This window comes from Arachis stenosperma, chromosome 10 (assembly GCF_014773155.1).
Source record: "Arachis stenosperma cultivar V10309 chromosome 10, arast.V10309.gnm1.PFL2, whole genome shotgun sequence".
NCBI lineage: Eukaryota > Viridiplantae > Streptophyta > Magnoliopsida > Fabales > Fabaceae > Arachis > Arachis stenosperma.
In genome coordinates this window covers 131,475,878-131,493,233 of record NC_080386.1, presented here as the reverse complement: position 1 = coordinate 131,493,233, position 17,356 = coordinate 131,475,878, and the positions used below count along the sequence as shown (strand labels likewise).

Sequence of the window (17,356 nt, the reverse complement as noted above, 5' to 3'; positions counted from 1 at the left end):
AACAAAAATATTTAATATATATTCTAAAAAAATTTTAAAAATTATATTTTAATACGAATTTTTATAAATATCATTAAAAAAATAAAATATTTCTATCCTCAAAATTTGATAATTTTATATTTAGTAATTTTTATTAAAAAATTATTGCGAAATTGACATTTTTTTAAATAAAAATTTAAAAATCAAATTTTACTCTAATTTTTTTGTATATTTTTAAATATTTATTTAAATAATACCAAAAAATTCAAATTAAATGAATAAATTATTAGTTAAATGTATAATTTTTGTCATTTATAAAAATTATAATATTTATTGATTATTTTTGTTATATTTTTAAATTATTCAAAATTTATTTTATCGATAATATTTTTTAGGATTTTTTTTCAATGTCTAAACTTTTTTAGTACATAGTTAATTATCAAATATTTTATTCCACGTGTTAATAGAAATTACAAAGCTTGAGTCATATTTTTATTTTGAAAAAGTATAGATAGATAATAAAAATACTAAATAATATAAATAATAGATATATCAAATGTTTAATTCACTAGGTATACAGATGATTATTCTAATATTAAAATTTAGGTGAATAATTTAAGGATATAGTATATTTTTATTTTATTAGACCAATTTTAAAATTTATTATTCATATTATTTACAAAAACAATTGTCTATCTAATAAAATTATTTTATTTTCATTGTCCATTTATCCCAATTATTGAAAGTTTGAAATACAACAGCGTTTTGCCACATAATTTCTTTGTCACCATGTACTAGCCTTGCACGAAGTCTACGTTGACTCAAAAGAACGTGGTTATGATATGATGCTCTCAAAGCCATGCACCAGATTCTCTCTTAGACAATTGAAGGGTTCAAATTCATTCAAAAGTTTAGAAGTTCAGTCAAACGTTTTGTAAATATATTATAATTTATAACATAAAATTCAACAAAATAATTTATATTTTATTATGAATACAAATGTAATATAATAACAGAAACTCTAGGGAACATTATTTTTTAGTAATTTTAGTCAAATACAAACATTAAATTATTTTTAATAAATAAATTTTATTAATTTATATATATATATATATTTTAAAAAATATAAATATAAATTTGAATAAATATAAATATAAAATTATTACTGATTAAATATTGATCTAAAATAATAATATTTACGATAATGTAACGTTGTTTACCTAATAATTAGAGGTACTATACATTCCACCAAAAATTGCTTATATGCACAGCCTTATTCAATTGAAAAATAATTAAAATAAACCCATCCATGATCCATCCACTCTTTGCTTATTGTGAGTTTCTCTAAGCTTATCCAGTAATCCTCTTTATTTATCATTATTCTTCCACCACAATCTAAATCCTTCTAACTTCATTCATCCATATTAGATGCTTGAGTTTTCCAAAACAAATTGGAAAGAGCTTTAGCCTTTAGCAGCAAGGATAAACAAATAAGGTGAAAAATGATATGCATGTGATGTCACTACTGAAGTCACACACTTGATATGATTGATCCAACAATCACAAGAACCAAAAGTTTCTAGTAATTTAATTTTTTAATCAAGTCCCATTCCAAAAAGGCTTCCCTCCAGTCTAATATGACCACCATTGCCATCCTTTTTTTTCCAAATGAGTTGGGCCTCTGAGTAAACTCTCCATTTACATTTTGTATTGGGCCAAAAATAAAATGGCAGCCCATTTTGCAGGCACCTTATCAAAATAGGTGTCAGATCTTTGTAAGCCCAATTTTGTGTGTAGTATTCACGTGGAATAAACTACCATTTGTACCTATAAATTTTGCGAACGCTGACAAAAAGTATCCATTAAATAAGAAAACAAATGTTGTACCCATAAAAGATGGATTCTATGCGATAATAATACCCAAACCCTGATTTTTCGTTAACTTTTTAATAAATTTCCTAAATTACCCCTTTCTATCTTCTTCCCTAAATTCCAAATTTCACAACTCTCACCCTTTGTCTTCCTTTGCCACCGCCAGTCATCGTTCCCTCAAGATCCTAGCACCTGATGTCTTCCTCCAACATTTATCCTCAACTTCCATCTCTCTTTATTCCAATCCTAATTTGTTCTCCAAATCTAAATCAAAATCAACTTTAACATCATTACCCTTATTATTTCTTTCTTCTCCGAATACAACAACAACACTCAAAAAACACATTCTTTTCAACCTCTTCAACCTGAATATTGTTGTTCTTTTTATTCCAAAGCAATAAGTAGCAGAATTCAGCAACCAGAGCCAACAAGAGATCGGTGGCTACGGTCTCTTTCCAACGGTGACTCCAAACACTGCTCAGCGCCGTCGATCTGTAGAAAAAGGAGGCTGCTGTTAGAGTATCTTCATGCCATTTGATGGATTGATATTTGCACTGCAACCGCCGCCGCTGCTCATACTAGGCTTTCGAGGCCACTGCAGAACCCTCTAGATGGTTGTGGTGGTAGTAACATTATTGTTGAAGGATCTTGTTTCACTTTGAGTACAAGAGAACAAGGAGGGATAATGGTGGCGGAATACATTGATGATGATGAGCTTCTGAACATGCTGAGTATGATCGAAGACATGGCCAGGGGAATGCAGGGTGAAGAAGGACTCACACTCCCAAGCTCGCCTTACATCATCAACAAGTGCTGCTCCTCTAGTGAGTTTCCAACGAATCTTCTCCTCTGCAACAAATGCAACTGAGGCTATCACATCTGTTGTTTCCAACCTATTCTTCCTTCCGTTTCCAAAGGCTCTTGATTCTGCCCCTCTTGTTCAAAATGTATGTTTTTTTTTTTGTTAATTTCAATCTTCTTTTTCTTTTTCTACACCAGATCTACAAATCTATAATATTTGAACAATAACCTCAGATAATTAATAATCCACAGTTTTAATCTTTTTAATTTTTTGGTGGCTGGCAGCAACAGATGAAGACGAAGGGTGAGGGTGGTGAATGTTTGAAATTTGGGGAAGAAGATAAAATGGATCATTTGGGAATTTTATTAAAAAGTCAACAAAAAATTAGGATTTAGGTACTATTGTCATACGGAATCCGTCTTTCATGGGTACAATGTTAGTTTTTTAGTTTGATGGATACTTTTGTTAGCGTTCGCAAAATTCATAGATACAAATTGTAGTTTATTCTATTCACGTGCGTTAATAATAATAATAATAATAATAATAATAATAATAATAATAATAATAATAATAATAATTAAATTGAATTGGTCTAGTAGTTAGCTTACTAGTTTGTTTAAGTAAGTGTCGATGATTCAAATCTTGTCTTGGGCATGTAGCAACCATTAATAGCCTTAAAAGGTGTTTTTTATGATTATTTTAAAAAATAGTATTTTTTACTATTTAAATCAATGAAAAAAGCCATCAAATGCAAGAGCAAAAAGGAAAATTACAACTCAACACTCTCACCAATAAACGGAAATGGATATTTTTTTTTCTAAATTATGATATTATATTTTATAAAATTTAAATAGAATGAAAAAAAAATGTATGGTGCTAGATTACACCTAGCACTTGTGAAAACCTTTATAATAATAATGTAACATAACTTTAATTCTTAATAGAATCATGTATTCAAATTTTATGGTCATCAATCATATCTTAGAGTCAAATGTAAGAAAAGATACTAAAGGAAAAAAAAATTATTCATTTTCCGAAGAATATAATGTTTCAAAAACATAACCATATTTTATTGTTTCTTTTCATTTTCATAAAATTTTGTAAAATAAAAAAAATAAAAGCACAAAATTTTCTAAGGACAGCCATATCCCATATATAACTGAGATTCCCTTTTGTCCAATGTCACTCACCCTTTTCTTGATTCTCAAGTTCCGAATCTTAAATTATTGGAAGGATTCAATTCTATTTTCTTAACAAAATAAAATAAAATAAAATATTATCCGAATCCTTGACGAGTATCCTTAACATGTTTCCAAAAAGGTTATGCAATTTTGTAGTTTCTTCCAAAATACATTGAACAAATTTGTGTAATTCCAACTAACACCTACCAACCAGTCACTTATATTGACAATGCAACTGAACAACGTGTGCCATTAGAAATCGTCCATGGATGCAAATTGAGAGAGTAGTTCTCCCAAGTGGGCCATCTCTTAATAAATCTCATTTTGTTTGCAACCATATTTTCGTTCAATCACTCATTTTCTTTCTTATTCACAGCTTCGTGACTTCATGCATATCATAATAAATATCTCCATGTTTTTTTGTCATGGAGACGTGAGAAGAGAGGAGAAGAAACTATTTGATAGTAACCTCAACCTTGGCTATTTTGGTATGGTAAATCCAAGAACAAAATATTATGTATTGTTAAATTTTATATGAAGGGTCAAGTTTAGAATAACATAAAGTCACAACCTTTTTTCATGTTGAAGATACTTTTTCCTTGAGGATTTTTTTTTTATAATGTGGTGAAGGAGTTGTTTCATTCAAAACTTTTGTATTGAAGTTATTTTTATTTTTTTTTTTCAAAATTAAGAGACAGACTCGAACTCGAACTCGAGACCTTTAGATAAGGATGAGAAGACTATACTATTTGAACTATATCTCGTTGGCTATTATTCTATTTAGGCCTTAAGCACTAAAGAAAAAAATTGCTACCAACATAACGACATATTCATAAATAGTATGAAAAAAAAAAGAAAATACTACTTGTCCTTTAAAATTTAACTTTTGTTAAATTTTTAAGAATTTATTAATATTTAATTAATTTAAATATTCACTTTTATAGTATCAATTGTTCAAAAAATTAAAAAAATCACTTGTTTTTTATTTTCTTTTTTTTTGTAAAGATTGAATAAAAAATAATATTGAAAGAATATCTAGTTGTACTAAAAAAAAATAGTAATTTTGTAATAAGTTTTAAAAGGATTGCAATTAGGTATTTAGTTATCATTTTGTCTTAGATTGTATTTATTTAGATAGGAAACTATTAGTTGGCGAATATTTTTAGTATAAAAACTAAAAAGCAAAGAATTGGTTAGTGTTGATTCGACTACAAAGTAAAAGTAAAGAAATAAAAAATGCAAAATATAAAAATAAAAAATGTGTATATCTATGGCTATTTCTACAATTACAAAAATTTCTGTCCCACAATTTTATATTTTAATATAAAAATATAGTATTCAAACACAATCATGCATAGTGTTTATAGATTTTGTTTTTTGAAGTTTTATAATTGTAGCTCTTTTTTAATGACTAATTTCATAGAAAGATTGAACTCTTTAATCTTTTCCTTTGCACTAATATAACCAAAACAAAAAATAATAGAGACAAATCTAAATAATGTTCACTCTAATTTTTTTTTGTTCCCCTAGCTAATTTAGTGTATTCTACAAGGAAAACAGAAGTATCCCTGCATCATGTTATTTACAGAAGTATATTTTTGCTTAAACAGCCAGCCATGTATAAATTCCAATAATTTTTTCAAGAAATAATCACATAATCATTGGTTCAAAGTCCATCATAGTAACCTCCAATGGTGATGTGAGCTCTGCTTATAGGAACACCTGCCACTACAGAAACTGCTTCATTAAATTTTGTTGCATGCTGTACCACTTTTTTAATGTTCTGCAATCATATCCAAATTATATTCATGGGTCAGTCCAATTATCCAATAATTTCATAACCATGCATTTATTAAAAACTTAACCTAATCTGGCTAAAATTTTCATCATTTCAAGTAGGATAAAATATTCAGTTTGGTTTCTAAAATTATACTCTAGTTTTAATTTAGTTTTTGAAGTTTTAATTGTCTTAATTTAATACCTAAATTTTTTAAATTTTAATCACCGATATTTCTAGTAATTTTCGTCATAGAGTCAATTAAAAAGTTTAAAGACTAAATTGAGATAATTAAAACTTTAAGAGCTAAATTAAGATTAAGTGTAACTTTAAAGATCAAAACTGAATCTTTTTTCTTTCAAATAATATCACGAATTTAATTGATATACATTATTATACGGTTATCTAATTAGATATTGATGTTTATATGACATTTAAAATAGTAAGAAGTTAATTAAATATTTTGACAATGACAATTGGTTAATGTAGGTTTTGATTACATCTTTTGCAATTAGTTTTACAACACCATTTATTTTTTTTCTAAAATTTAATTTTTTATTGTGACAGGGATACATAATATAAAAATTAGCAAGATCCGTGATGTAACACATTTATCTCAAAAGATCTATTGGAAAAAAAAATCATCTACCAAAGTAAAAAAAATTGTTCAATATTTCAAAGAGAGACTTAGTTTGAAATATAAATTTGTTCCAAAAGTAAATATTTTATAAAAATTTTATATATAAATAATATTTTTATCTTTTAAATCATGTTTATGAATATTCTACAAATAAATTCCTATTCTTTTAAGAAGAATTTTGTTCACATATTTGTCACTTTGTTCCACAAACTACGAGCATCATGAAGGTATAGATTTCAAATTTAAAAAGCCATAAAAATATAACTATTTATGAACATCCCTTATACTAACTAGAATAACCATTCGAGTATTAGGAATAATAAACATCTTTTTAAAAGATTAAATTGATTTTGGAGTTCACTAAAGATCGACCTCTTAATCTTTTGGATTTAACACTCTAATACCATGTCATGATACCACTCATCCCAAAAGCTTTAACCGATGGAAAAAGGTAACAATAATGGTTATATCTCTAATACTCCACAAACCTCCATTGTACACATTATACAAGCATTCCATTGGCTCCTCATACTTTTCCACGACTAAAACTCAAGTGCAGCGAATTTCATGTGAAATTAATAATTGAGAGTTCGTTAAATAATTTAACAAATTTGATTAAATTATCATCTAACAATTCTTAACTGACCTTGTCATCGGCATAGATCTGGAAGCGAATGGTGTTGTCGTGCAGGATCTTGTTCCTCTTTTGGTGACTTCCAAAGAAGAGAAAACAGATGGTGGCTGCAGCAACACCAAAAGAACAGATAGCTCCAACCCCACTCAAGCTCCACTTCCATATGTTGAATCCACCCTCATTCTCTTCTTCCCAACTTCGATCCTCTTCCTCTTCATCTTCCTCATCGCACTCCATCCCAAGAACTTCTTTCTTCTCAATCTTCATTCTAGGCGAAGTTATCATTCTTGGAGACGTAATCATCTCACCTTTCTCCTCAAATTTTAAGCTACCTGTATGTATGCATGTTAGGAACACCAATAATGAACCAAACAATGTTCTAGCCAAGGTATTTTATGTATGTAGAACATTCTAGAACATTCTGTAATGCTAAGAATCAGCTATCGCTATAAAATATATGAAAACAGGTGAAATAATACATTTATACCGATAATAAATCAAAGAATATTTGTCAAAAATATAAAATACACATTGAAAATGCGTGAAATAATAGGTGTATTTATATACCTGTGTCCAATTTCATGTCGGCGAATTCGTTTTCCTTGGTCTTGAAAAAAACCTGTGAGACAGTGTCATGATCAACTGTGTTAGGGGAAACAACGTTGTTATCTGATGAGGAGTTTCCAATTCTGGGTTGTAAAAGAATTGGAAGAGGAACAAGTTGATTGTGATTGTGATTGTTGTGAATCATGGTCCTTGGGCTTCTTGGTGGAGATGAACAAAAGTAATCCATGTCAAAAGCACTTTTTGGCTCCAAGTTTCTCTTGCCAAGGAAGATTTGCTTCCCACCCTCATCATTGAAATCAAGGTACCCATTATCTGGAAGGTACTCCCACTCTTCAATATCCATGATCTCTCTCTAGAATTTGATAGTTGAGGAATGGTGTGTTGTAGCATGTGGGAGAAGAGTGAACTCAAAAGGTATAATAAGGAAAGCAAATAAAATGAAATGATGAGATGGTTTGAGTTGAGTTATTGTCTATTCTTAAAGATGACAAATTTAGGAATGGTCCACATGCCCCAATAAGGAGAAAATCCTCTACCATACGCTTCTTATTGGATTTTTTTCTTTTCTTTTGTTTTGAATTATCTATTTATATTGTTAAAATAAGTTTTTTTTTTTTACTTTGTAAAAAATATAAAAATATTTTTTATATGAATCATGAAATTATGATTTTTTTAAAATAAAATTTTTCATTTACTTTCTCATAAAGCAATTGTTGTTAACAACATTTATCTAAATAATTTTCAAAATTCATGTGTGTAATTATAATTGCACACTATTTTATACCAAAAATAGGTGTTTGTAATTTCTAATATTGTCTCCTAACCTTTGAAACCACCACCGAACACACAAGCGAGCTATACTAATGTATGACTGACATTATGACCTCACTTTTAAGTTTTAGTCGCATACATACAACCAAGACAAGACAATAATACATCTCTTTTGGCCCAGCCTAATAAGGGCTGAAAATCCATTCTTTAGATTACCGATCTGAATAGGGGTGAACGCGAATCAGATTGAATTAGATATAATTAAAATTTCGATTCGATTCATATTAAAATTATCGAATTAGATCCGATATTCACAGCTTTTAAGTTTGGATTCAATCCGATTCACAAATATGCAAATCGGATATCGGATATATCTACAAGACACAAATACACTTTTAAAAGTTTATTTTTATTAAAAAATATCAATAAAATTTGTTTTTTCTATTCTTTTAAATATGTTAACTCTTAAAATAATATTAAACATACTTTTCTTAAATAATAAATTAAAATAATATAACATATAGAATAATTATTAGTTGAAATAAAACATAAAAAGAATATTTGCTTATTTATTTCTTTATTTTTGCGGATACGCGGATATGCGGATATCTACACAAAATCCGCAATCCGATCCTACGAGTGTGCGGATCAGATTCAATCAGATCCGATAGTCTTGCGGATCGGATCCAATCCGCAATTTTTAAATCGAATTCGAATAAACACCGCGGATGTGCGAATTGGATCCGATCCAAGAACACCGCTAGATCTGACAGATTTTTTATTCATACAAGCTAAAGTGACCCACAGGTCACACCATCTCCTGAAAAAGAACTAGACAACTGATAGAAATTTTTAAGCGAATGAGCTCGAGCGAAAAGATCCACCCTAGTATAAAGTATAAAAAGGGAGAGACCTACCCCTCTCCTAAGGTACATCATTCTTTTATCCTAATTAGCTGTCTCATCATACGGACACTAATTTTAGCATCAGAGTATCCTTGCAAGTGGCTCCTACCGCCGTCTTATTGATGATCGTGGCCCCACTCCCCCTCACCAAGCTCGCGTCCAGGTCCTGATTCTCAACATCTCACCATTGCTCACACCTAGCCATACAACCGACCATCGGTCTTAACAAGCAACTGAACATTAGCGTCATCTGTAGGGATTTGATGCGAGCGGAACATGGAGCTTATCCCTTGTCTCGAGAAGGTAAGAGAGGAGAGAAGTGCTACCAGGCGTTCAGGGGACTGTCTTAGGAGTAGAGTGAGCTCGGAAAATTTTCAAAAACGCTGAGGAACTCCCTTTCGCCAAGGCAACTTCCATATTTGATATTTGAAAAAGTGTTTGTTTAGTGGTATTGACAGCGACAACTCTTGAATCATGTAAAAACTCAAATCAGACACAAAGTCCAGAATTTGGAGAAGAATTTGGCAACGAGAGATTGCTATCATCCTGAGCACAACCAAAACTCTTGCTCACGTTCACCCAATCTTTATTAAAGAGATCGAAAGGTACCTCAATGTTTATACACATTTTGATTGAACATTTTAACTTTGATTAAATATCACCGTTATTCTACATAATAAAAAAGTACTAGCTCATCATTCTATTTACTAAGTTAATAGTAAAAGAAGATTAAAAATTACTATAATATCTAAAATTTAATATAAAAAATTATAATAGTGTAACTAAAAATTTAAAAATCAAATCGATCTATGTTGTGAATTTTATAGATAAATATAAAATATTTAAAATATTATTTATATATAAAATTAATTACTAATATATCTATATATAAATATATAATTTAATTTATTTTAATATATATTTATATTTTAATATATATTTTATATTAATAAATAAATTTTATAACTGATTTTAATATATTTGTAACATAGGTGATAAAATTTAGTCCCACAGGTGGCATTCGCATTTCAATTTCCAAACGCCCTCTAAATTAATAAAAAATAAAAAATGAAATGATAGAATAATGATTTGAAGACGCCAACATGAAGAAACGAAGATTAAACACACAACACAATAAGGGGAAAAGGGGATTAGGGTTTTAGCAGCCGATAATGGATTTCACAGCGGAGAAGAAGGAATTGGAGAGCAACAACAACAACACTAACTCTGACACTGCTCAGCGAACCCTAGATTCTTCTTCTGAAGTCGAGGAGCGCCATGCTCGTGATCTTAAAGCTGGTCTTCACCCGCTAAAGGTTCATCTATCCATCTTCTTTCAGAGAAAAAAGAAGGATTTTTCTCCCCCATTTATTAGTTTAATTTATCTTGTTTTAGGTGAATCTCAACTTTGAATCCAATCTTTGTACTTTCTGTATTTTCGAACGATTACTTGCGACAATAGCATGGTACAGTTCATTGAAAATTAAATGCTAGTTTCATTTTTCTTCTCTTTTTTCGTTCCTAAAGAAGGGGTTATTCTGGCTTGTTTTCGTTCTAATTAGATTAAGCTCTTATCAGATCGACATTATGTTCTACTATGTGTTGTGTTTATATGAATTTATCTCCATTTTCGCTTCCATAGAAGCTCTTGGTGGAGGTTGACATTTCAGTTTATTTCTGTTGGGTTATTTCCTTGAGCAGCACAAATTTGTATTTTGGTACACACGGCGAACACCAGGAGTTCGAAATCAAACATCATATGAGGATAACATAAAGAAGATTGTTGATTTCAGTACTGTAAGTAGAATACTATACTGAGGTTTGTTGTTGAATATAAATCCATTGTCATGTATTCTTTATTTGACAATTGTTTGTTTATATAAATAGGTTGAAGGATTTTGGGTTTGCTATTGCCATCTCGCTCGACCTTCTTCTTTGCCTAGTCCAACAGATTTGCATCTTTTTAAGGAAGGAATCCGACCCCTATGGGAGGTAGGTACTTAAAGACTTGGCCGAAGTTGCATTCTCTTGTTGATTGATAATGTATAAGCTGTTAAACTTCAAATAGCACACTATAAGTTTTTTTTTTTCCTTTTTGAAAATAGGACTCTGCTAACTGCAATGGTGGTAAATGGATTATACGGTTCAAAAAAGCTGTTTCGGGTCGTTTTTGGGAGGACCTGGTGAGTCAAATATTTTCTCTGAGTCTTCTTTCTTTTTTATTCCCTGATAAATGTCTGCTAACAATTTCTGTACTAGTAATATTAAAGCTTCAAAAGAAGTTTTCCAGTGATTATTTAAATCTGTACTACAGAAAAGCGGAAAACTACTTTTTTTTTTAAAAAAAATATTTTACTTATTTTTAGGGATTGTAATGTTATGTATGTATTGATACATGTAGGCTAAGTCTTGTTGCTATCTGAATATACCCTTACAATTGAAGAATAATTAATAATTGAGTGGCATATGAGCTGTATATGTTTCTGCCTTGATTTAAATTACTGAAACTGAAGACAAAAATGAATCTTTAAACATCGTAGCTAATCTCAGCGATCCCAGTGTGGTTCCCATCCCATCCCAGTGACAACTTGGGATGAGATCATATGCGATCTTGGTTTTTGGTCTTGGCCATCCCTGGCAAGATCGCTGCCAGAATCTCGGCCTATTGTGGCAAATCTCACAAAGATCACATGTGGAGCGCAAAATCCCCAAATTTCCCTGCCTAATGGATTTTAGAGTGGGTTATGTGGGTATTTTCCGTCCAATTTCCAGTTTGTTCACTTACTACACCCCGCGTTAGTAACTGCTATACATTCATTAGTAAATATTTATAACTTAATAATTTGACTATAGACACGCTTTACAATAGAACACAAAAGTGTCGATCAATCCATGTAGCTAGCTAGTAGCTACCCCCCAAGTGGAAGACTTGGTCATTGCTATTGTTGTTGTTGAATCTGTGCAATTTGAAAATAAAATTGTTTCAAAAGCAAACTATGAATTTTGAACACCATATAGAACTCGTCCTAGAATAAATTCCTTGACTACAGTTGAATGTGAATTTGTATTTGTAGTTGCAAAACCTCGAGTTCCTCTTTATGATGTAATTAATTAGTGAGGAATCCTGTTAAAGAAAATTAGTTTGCTTCGGATAAATTAAAGAGGAAATATTTGCTAGTGACTAATTGAAAAAGTAATCCTATTCATCAGTTTCCTTGCATATGATTTTTGACGGAACTAGTTTCATCATTTTGGAAAAAAAATGCAAATGGATTAGCTAATTTTCTTCTGTTTGCAATTCCTATTGGTTTTATTTTTGCCGACAATTTTGCATATGGTGACAATTTAATGACTTTTCTAATTATATCGACCTGATTTTGTTGATTAAAGTCTTTCCTATGCTTTTGTCCCCAACCAAATACATATTCCTTCCCCTTCAGAATAAATCTATGATGGCAACAAAATATCTCGTTATCCATGCTGTCAATTACTGTTGTATTTCTATCTTTTATTATTGGACTCGGAAATGGTGAAAGTAGTAATAGCATTACATGGTTGAGTGCAGGTTCTTGCCTTAGTAGGTGACCAATTGGATTATGGAGATCAGATATGTGGTGCAGTACTCAGCATTCGTTTTAATGAAGATATACTTAGCGTCTGGAATCGCAACGCTTCTGACAATCAGGTTGGCATTCTTATGGATTCTGGACATGTGTATAAATGCATATTCATGCTTGTCTCTAATTATATCTTGCTTCACTTTCCAGGCTGTAATGGCTCTCAGAGATTCCATTAAGCGCCATTTAAAGCTTCCTCATGGCTATATTATGGAGTACAAGCCTCATGATGCCTCCCTAAAGGACAATTCATCTTACAGGAACACCTGGTTGAGAGGCTAGCCGTACACATTCTTTGTCAACATTGTGAGACAGTTAACATTGTTACTGATTTATGTAGTTTCATTACATTTAGTTAACTCAGCTTTGCAGTCAACATGTTCATGTCCACCCAGTGTTTAGTTGTAAATAATTTTTATCTCTTTATCCTATCCTTTTTGAAGGAGAAGCATTTTCATTCAGATGATAGATTGATTAACTCTTAAGGCTTAATATGAATATTACATTTTATGCAAGCGATGCTGTTAACAACGAAATTTAACAGAGTGTAACAGAATGTGTTGGCGCATTTGATTCAAGAATTGGGGTTATTTGTTTCTTATTTTGTAATGTGCGGATGCACTATCCGGGATGATGTTGAAGACCGTTCTTGCCAAATCAATCTCAAGACCAAGATAACTCCACCTTATATATTGTGAACCAAGATTGTCATGGAGTTGATATGAAACTTTTAACATGTCACACTTTAGTTGCTATAAAAGTAGTTACATCGTACTTCTAATCTTATATTGAAACCATAGACCTGCGAATATATCAAGTATCTGCAGCAAACCATCCTAAACAGATGACTGAAGCCCAATGATACCTGATACACAATTAACAATTGTCAGTCTTCAACGTATAAAATACCAAACGACTTTTCATGAACTAATATTCGAAGGTGAAAATTCAGGTGCAGTTAATTTCATGTGAAGTTGATAATTGAGAGTCATTAGATAAAAATTTAGTCAAATCATTCAAATTATTTAACGATTCTCAGCTATCAATTTCACGTGAAGTTGACTGCACCTGAGTTTTCACGTTTTTGTAAAAGTCCTAGAAAGGATGGCGCTGTGATATTTTAGGTGCATATAGAGCAAGAAGAAACAGGCTGTACAACTGAACTGAACTGCAGGATATGTGACATTCTTCCTTGCCTATTATGCTGAGCAAACCTAATTTAATGGCTATGATGATGATGTGTAATTGTGTACATGAATAATTAAGTTTTCAAGCATTTAAACCAAAGAAAAGGTAAGAATATATTACATGAATAATTTTCAAGCATATATGAGTGTAATTTACCCAAAACATAATAACTTATCATGATAAGTGTCTAGGTAAGGTTCTTTTGTCCTTACTCAAACATGTTTGACAAGAAAAATCCATATGCTGTGGCCATTCAATAACTATGAGCATGTGGTTTTGCAGACTGTTTTCAAATTTCTCATGTTCTGATTCCTAGGAATCTGAAAAATGTTCCACAAACCACACACCCACACTCCTGGAATAGCTCATAGCTTAGTAATGGGGAATCACTATACCAAACAGTAGACAATCTAAAGTTCGGAAGTATTACCGCATCCTACTCTTGCACCTGCATTCCCAGTAGTTTTGCTGAGTTCATGACCACCTGTATCATGATAAACAAATGCTCAAAAACTCAAAAATGGTGAATAGGTACAAGCAGTATCAATTTTATAGTCGTGGACTATGTCTGAGATATGAATACAAAGACAAAGACAAAGAAGCATGCAGGCATTTCTATCTCCAGTGTCTCAGAGACAGTATTCAAAGCAACCAAAATGTTAGGTTTTACACTATATGCATCTATAAAGCAAGCAATAAACATAAACCTTTAAACAAACAAATAAGGCACTTTAGCATAAGACTCATACATGGTGCAAAAAATACAAGATATCAATCAGATTGAAAGAGCTGAAGTAAATAATATGAAGCATAACGCTTATCGTCACTAAGCAAGCTAACAAAATCCTTTGTACTTCCCATAATAACAGATTATATTTGCAGTAAATAGCATCCAACCAAGCATCCAGATACAGAATGTGAAGGTGCACTTTTAACAAAACAGAATCAACCAGGACTAAATCATAATTCTCTGTTTCAACATCTCAATATTAAGGAAAAATAATCCAAGAGTAGTAACAGTTATGGAGTAAAAGAAGAGTAAATCACATTGACATGTTCAACTACTTGACCTATCTTACCCCTTCCAAGGTCATCAGGATCAGCATGCACAACAACCGCCCTGCCAAGTATGGAATGCACTCCACTTAACGGAATCTACATCGAAAACGGAAAGGAATCAGAAAGAAGAACTAAAGCATTCTAGATCCAATTGAACTACATTTAAAGTTGAAAGAGATAAGTACAATTAAGGGTTCATTTGTTAAATTGAAATGTGAATTATACAACACAAAAGATGTCAAATTTGAATTCTACAAACACAGCAATAACCAAAGTTTAGTTGTGTAATTACCTGTGAATCTGTGATAGAAATCTCAGCAACCCCTGAATGAGAAAAGAACAAAATGTGTTGTTAGGAGAAAAATCAAATGATAGAAAGAATTGAGAAAATAAAAAGAATTGATAAAAAATGATACCATCAGGGCCTGCAAGAATGTTACCCAAATCACCAGCATGACGGTGATGATCGGCAGGAGCTCCATGGTGTTTGTTAAGAGGATTGAAGTGAGGACCCGTGGAATTGCAGCCATTGGTAGTGTCACCAAGAGCATGGATATGGAAGCCATGAAGCCCCGGTGAGAGTCCTGTTATCCTTCCTGAAACATGAGTAGTACCTGCAACCATCCATCCATCCATATACACAGTGAAGTGAAATTGAGAGAAAGAAGAAGAAGAAGAAGAAGAAGAAGAAGAAAAAGAAGAAGAAGAAACCATTGGATTGGTGAAGGAAGTGAATAGAACCCTTGACGTTGTTATCTCCGACGATGAGAGCCACAGCTTTGACGGTTCCCTTTCCAGCTTCCATCTCTCTCTCTCTCTCACTGCCACTGATGTTTTCTTGTTTCAATCTCTGGATATATAAACTCATCCAAATGAAAAATTAAACAATAACAAAATATAAGAGCAAAAAGAAAGAAGGATTTGCGAGTTATAACTCAAATTATATAATTTCTCCGTTCTTACTTATAAATTTTGGATTTGAGTTTTATTATTAATTTTTTTTAAATTTATTATTTATGCACCTATTTATTAAGGTTCATCCTAAATTTGCACTCTCGGTAATAACATGGGTTTAGTTAACCTGTAAATCTATTCTTTTTAAAAGTTTTTAAATTTTTATCTTAATAAATGAGTATAAATTTATTAAAAATTTAAAAAATATATTTTTTATATCATTTTTTAATTACTAATATTCGTATATATTCTCGAGACACATAAAATTAGGATAAGTTGTGAATAACTCTCTTTGCACAAAAGGTAGCTTTAACAAAAGTTATTTGAGTGATCAAAGCAACTCACTTTGGCTCTCATTGGTATATTTTGTTCAAACTAATCGATATAACTAGTAAATATTATTATTTTTTAATAATATTTAATCAACAATAATTTACATTTATATCTATAAAAATTTTATATATAAAAATATATAATTTGTATATATATTTATCAAAATTATATATATATAAATTAATATAATTTGTATTTATATTTTTTTAAAATTTATACACAAATTTAAAAAATTTATTTATTAAAGACAATTAACGTTTATACAGATCAAATAATAATAAAAAATACTAAAAATTGTTAGATTTCAAAAATTTTTCTTTTTTTAATAGAAATGTTTTTACAACTGTTATAAGTTTTTCTTATTGGAAATTACTTTTATTTCCATTTATCAAATTTGACTGTTACAACTAAAAAAAATAATTTTCAAGGTCAATTTTAGTAAGTTGTTTCCAAAAAAATGAAAGTCTTACTAAGTTGTACCTTTGTATTTGGTAATAAAAAATTATATATTTATCTTTTTAATTTTAAAAAATTAGAAATACTTATAAAAATACCTAATATTTTCAATTTTTATGACATTTATATTTATTAAAATTTAAAAACAATTTTATCGAATATAACTCTTATAACTTCTATTATTACTTTAATGTTAACTTATCAAATAAGCTAACGAGCTATAACTCAAATGGCATAATTTTTTTTATCTTCACTAAAGGTCTCGAATTCGAGTGTAATTCTTGAAGAAAAGAAAATCTATCAAATAAACTCAATTAATATTTCAAAAAAAAAAAAAATCTTGGGTCCCCGTAAATTTGGCAACAAATGACAGCTGCTAGTCAATATTATTAAAAAAAAAGAAAAAACAGAAATTCGTCCATTAACTTAAACATGGAATCAACGGCTAAAAATTAATTTTTTGGGCTTTGGAGTTTGACGTAATGATTTAGTTTGTGTTAGATGTTAATTGCAAAGTTAGGGAGAAAAGGGATAAAATAGATTTTCTTCTTCTCCTTCTCCATTTCTTACTTTTTGCATTTTCCTTCTCATATAGAATTTATATTTCTTCGAAAGTCAATA

General features: G+C 30.4%; 3 protein-coding genes across 4 annotated transcripts; 1 reads left to right on the top strand and 2 right to left on the bottom strand.

Moving 5' to 3' along the window:
* Nucleotides 1–5,262: 5,262 nt before the first annotated feature.
* On the bottom strand, nucleotides 5,263–7,917 carry LOC130954270 (uncharacterized). The gene is made up of 3 exons (XM_057881006.1): nucleotides 7,453–7,917; nucleotides 6,898–7,217; nucleotides 5,263–5,617 (listed from the first exon to the last, which is right to left on the bottom strand). The coding sequence occupies exons 1-3, from the start codon at nucleotides 7,793–7,795 to the stop codon at nucleotides 5,501–5,503; spliced, it is 780 nt and encodes a 259-aa protein (XP_057736989.1). The 5' UTR covers nucleotides 7,796–7,917; the 3' UTR covers nucleotides 5,263–5,500.
* A 2,270-nt stretch (nucleotides 7,918–10,187) lies between these two features.
* On the top strand, nucleotides 10,188–13,260 carry LOC130955514 (eukaryotic translation initiation factor NCBP). The gene is made up of 6 exons (XM_057882386.1): nucleotides 10,188–10,444; nucleotides 10,830–10,925; nucleotides 11,016–11,120; nucleotides 11,234–11,311; nucleotides 12,694–12,813; nucleotides 12,896–13,260. Exons 1-6 carry the CDS (start codon nucleotides 10,301–10,303, stop codon nucleotides 13,025–13,027), a joined length of 675 nt encoding a protein of 224 aa, XP_057738369.1. The 5' UTR covers nucleotides 10,188–10,300; the 3' UTR covers nucleotides 13,028–13,260.
* A 148-nt stretch (nucleotides 13,261–13,408) lies between these two features.
* Nucleotides 13,409–15,920, bottom strand: LOC130955515 (superoxide dismutase [Cu-Zn] 2). 2 transcript variants are annotated; one of them, XM_057882387.1, is made up of 6 exons: nucleotides 15,704–15,920; nucleotides 15,409–15,606; nucleotides 15,285–15,316; nucleotides 15,013–15,088; nucleotides 14,364–14,417; nucleotides 13,409–13,610 (listed from the first exon to the last, which is right to left on the bottom strand). In XM_057882387.1, the coding sequence occupies exons 1-6, from the start codon at nucleotides 15,858–15,860 to the stop codon at nucleotides 13,582–13,584; spliced, it is 546 nt and encodes a 181-aa protein (XP_057738370.1). In that variant the 5' UTR covers nucleotides 15,861–15,920; the 3' UTR covers nucleotides 13,409–13,581. The 2 variants fall into 2 exon arrangements, with proteins under 2 accessions (XP_057738370.1, XP_057738371.1); XM_057882388.1 differs by having other exon boundaries at nucleotides 15,433–15,606.
* Nucleotides 15,921–17,356: the final 1,436 nt, after the last annotated feature.